General features: G+C 44.7%; 1 protein-coding gene across 1 annotated transcript; it reads right to left on the bottom strand.

Moving 5' to 3' along the window:
* Positions 1–702: 702 nt before the first annotated feature.
* On the bottom strand, positions 703–2,542 carry LOC310757228 (uncharacterized protein). Its single transcript, XM_083602506.1, has one exon. The coding sequence runs from the start codon at positions 2,468–2,470 to the stop codon at positions 1,805–1,807; it is 666 nt and encodes a 221-aa protein (XP_083458632.1). The 5' UTR covers positions 2,471–2,542; the 3' UTR covers positions 703–1,804.
* Positions 2,543–3,787: the final 1,245 nt, after the last annotated feature.

Raw genomic sequence — 3,787 nt, 5'->3', positions numbered from 1 at the left:
TCCTTTACGGAAGATGATAAAGGAAGAAAGAAGGGAAACTGAAACTGAAACTAAACTTGGGAAAGCCCCTCCTTCCGCCTCCCACTCCCAGATACATAAACCAGAGCTTTCTAAACTGTGTGTTGCCACACAATAGTGTGTTGGCCAAAGTATGTAGGTGTATTGTGTGAATTCTTCCCATGCTCCTCCTGGGGCTGGAAAGGGGTTAGTTTAACCTGCAGTTTGCAAGAAAAACTGAATTGCTGCATCGAAAAATGATGCATGTCTAAAAGGCGTTGTCACCAACATGCAAAGTTTGGAAGCCTGTACAGTAACGCCCTTTTCTTCTTAACTTGTGGGCATAAACTAAATTCTGTTGCCTGTTGCAACAACACTTTCCTCACCAAATTCCGCTCCCACCACTAGGCACCTCCCAGATTCAGCTTCCATTCTCCTCTGAAGAAATGAAAGAATCTCTTTAACTCACCCAGGAAAGTAGAAAGGAAAATGGGTCTACTATCCAGCCCCAATGCAGCACTCACTCTGGGGTTGGAAGATTAAAACTAGGATGTCAGCACCCAGGAAGCAGAGCAGAAATGGGAACTCTATGTTAAGCTTCTCCTACAGGATCTCATGATGTTTTCTCTTGAGCTCTAGACAGGTGGTGCTGAATTTATGACTCGCCTCCTGCATCCCAGACTTCTTCTCCCCCAGCTGTGCACATGCTCAGGTAAATGGGGCCAGCTGCTGATTGTTTCTGAGGGATTTGCAAAGGCTGCTGGGAAATGAAGTTCACAGGGAGGAAAACTGAGCCAAGACCAGCAACCAGGCAGCTAAGAGAGAAAGATTCCCTCTCTCTCCTCTTGCATTTTGATTCCTAGCCTTCCTGTTCTCTTTTAAAATTTAAATCCAAAATTTATTTTCATATATATTTTCCACATTAAAAATAATAAGGCATGGCTTAGGGAAGACAGATTGGCCCACAGGCCAGAGGTTCTACAGCCATGTGCAATGAGAAAAGCTGTTTAATAAACGTCGTTACAGTATGTTTAAAACTGCAACCTTGACAGGGAGCGAGAGTAATAAAATGAGAAGCAAAAGGGGTAAAAACCTACAAAATTTATTCGTGAATACAACAAACACATTAAAATACTTATAGAAGCAAGTGCCAAGTAAAACATGCATTTAAAAAGAAGTACCAGTGATTGGAGCAATACACTGAAGTAGAAGAATGGAGAAACAGAAGCATTTGCAAGATCTCTCTGCCTCTCCATTGCTGTCTTGTGCCGATTAAACTGACGTGAAATGAGTGCACTATCATAAAAGCTTTCCCCACACTTGTGGGTTACTTAGTGGGAATTGTCTTGTGCTTATTAATTAGATATTTTAAAAAGGGTCTTGCTTCAGCCTGAGAAGCTCTGCGATGCTCCTATTTATGCTTCAGTTGGTGTAACCCAAGGCTTCCGCTGCACCCAAATGTTCTGGAACAAATGGAACATACAAAACATTTCTTTTCAGGGCGGGTTACATTATGTTCAACAAGACTTGGTTCAGAAGCATGGCTGAGGCCAAAATCTGGCTCCTCTCCTCTATGAATTCTCTGATGTTCCATAAGCGAGGTGCTGCATCTGAAGCTCTCTCCGCATTCTGAGCATTTGTGAGGTCCTTCTTCAATGTGCATCCTGTTATGTTTAATGAGATCAAATGGAGAAGTAAAGTCCTTGTCGCATTTTGAGCATTTGTATGTTTTCTTCACTTCATGGGTTCTCTGGTGTGTGTTGAGATGTGTGCTATGATTGAAGCTCTGACCACATTTTGAGCATTCTTAAGGCTTCTCTTTCGTGTGGATTCTTTCATGCTTCCTAAGGTTGGATCGGGTAATGTAACTCTTGCCACATTCTGAGCATTTGTATGGCCTCTCCCCTGTGTGGGTTCTCTGGTGTACGTTGAAGTTGCACTTGTGACTGAAGCTCTGCCCACATTCTGAGCATTGATAAGGCTTCTCTTCGGTGTGGATTCTTTGATGAACTGTAAGGTTGGATCGGGTAATGTAACACTTGCCACATTCTGAGCATTTGTGTGGCCTCTCCCCTTTGTGGGTTCTCTGGTGTACGTTCAAGTTGCACTTGTGACTGAAGCTCTGCCCGCATTCTGAGCATTTATAAGGCTTCTCTTTAGTGTGGGTTACTTGGTGCGAGGCAAGGTTTGATCTATGACTGAAGCTTCTTCCACATTCCTCACATTTATAGGGCTTCTCTCCCGTGTGACTTCTTTCATGCCTCATAAGGGATGAGCTGGTCTTACAGCTTTTCCCACACCACATGCACAAATAGGGGGCCTCTTCTGTGTGAACTCTTTGGTGTTCATAAACGTTCAACTTGTGTTTGAAGCTTTTTCCACATCGGCTGCATTGATAGGGTCTCTCTTCCACCTGAGTTCCCTGTATAACATTCTCGTTCATCTCTTTGTGCTCAGGCTCTGCTGACAACATCGCACAACGTTCTCCTTCATTCTCTGTTACCTGCACATCACCTGCTGAAATAAAGGGGAGAAAGTCTTGATGGGACCCCAAAGGAGAAGGAAAACTTCTGTTTGCTCTCTACTAAATGTTTGGTTTCATTCATTGAACTTGGCTATTTCCCATAGTGAGAGTTATTTATTTCCCCCTATGTTTGTTATAATATGCTGCTGAAAGACACCTTGCCCAGCAGATCTTTCCTTTCCTCTAAAGCAGGAGCTTAAGAGATTGAAGGGAATTTAATGGCTTAAGAATTATCAGTAGCTTACTGGAATTAGGTAAAGGTAAAGGGACCCCTGACCATTAGGTCCAGTCCTAAGCAACTCTGGGGTTGTGGCGCTCATTTGGCTTTATTGGCCGAGGGAGTCGACGTACAGCTTCTGGGTCATGTGACCAGCATGACTTAAGCTGCTTCTGGCGAACCAGAGCAGCACACAGAAACGCCGTTTACCTTCCCTCTGCAGCAGTACCTATTTATCTACTTGCACTTTGACGTGCTTTCGAACTGCTAGGTTGGCAGGAGCAGGGACCGAGCAACGGGAGCTCACCCCGTCGCGGGGATTTAAACCACCGACCTTCTGATCGGCAAGTCCTAGGCTCTGTGGTTTAGCCCACAGCGCCACCCGCATCCCTTTACTGGAATTAAACAACAGTATACTGCTGAAATTTGATGTGTTTCTTGGTTTGCATACTCTGGCGGAACAATTAGGATACAAGTGCTTGTATAACCTGGAACAGGGTTTTATTTTCTTATGAAACAAAAGCACTAATTGTGAATGCATGGGCACAAATCCTGATTTTCTTGCCTCCCTAGATAAATCAGAATGTAAGGTATTATCACTCTCTGCAGTTCATATGGTGACCAGTAGGTAGCCATGCCAACCAAAGCATGAGGAACAGGTGGCTGACCCAGGTGTACTGCGGGGGGGGGGGGAATATGCAAGGAGGTGAGATATAAAAGGGAGGAACTTTAGTCAAGTGGGCGGGGAGGACAAAAGGGTAGGGGAAGACGGAACTTGCCTACAATCATGCCCTCCTCGTTCTCCTTCTGCAGCTGCCTCTGCTCAACTAAAACTGGAGCCTGGCCTGCATCAGGGAGATTTGCAGGCTCTTCTTCCTTCTCCTCCGGTATCAACTGAAACAGCAGAAAGGAATCCTTTCAATAGCTGGAGCAACAGTCCACACCATCTTTTTCACTCACCCTCTGCAAGTGAGAAATTAGGGCTGTGTTTGTTCACACCACACATTTAAGGTGTGCCCATTTATTGCACACACACCCAATCTCCAATT

The sequence above is a fragment of the Podarcis filfolensis genome, assembly GCF_964270895.1.
Source record: "Podarcis filfolensis genome assembly, chromosome: 2".
NCBI classification, from domain to species: Eukaryota; Metazoa; Chordata; class Lepidosauria; order Squamata; family Lacertidae; genus Podarcis; species Podarcis filfolensis.
Note: the sequence above shows the minus strand (reverse complement) of the source record. Positions and strands in the feature narration are given on the sequence as shown.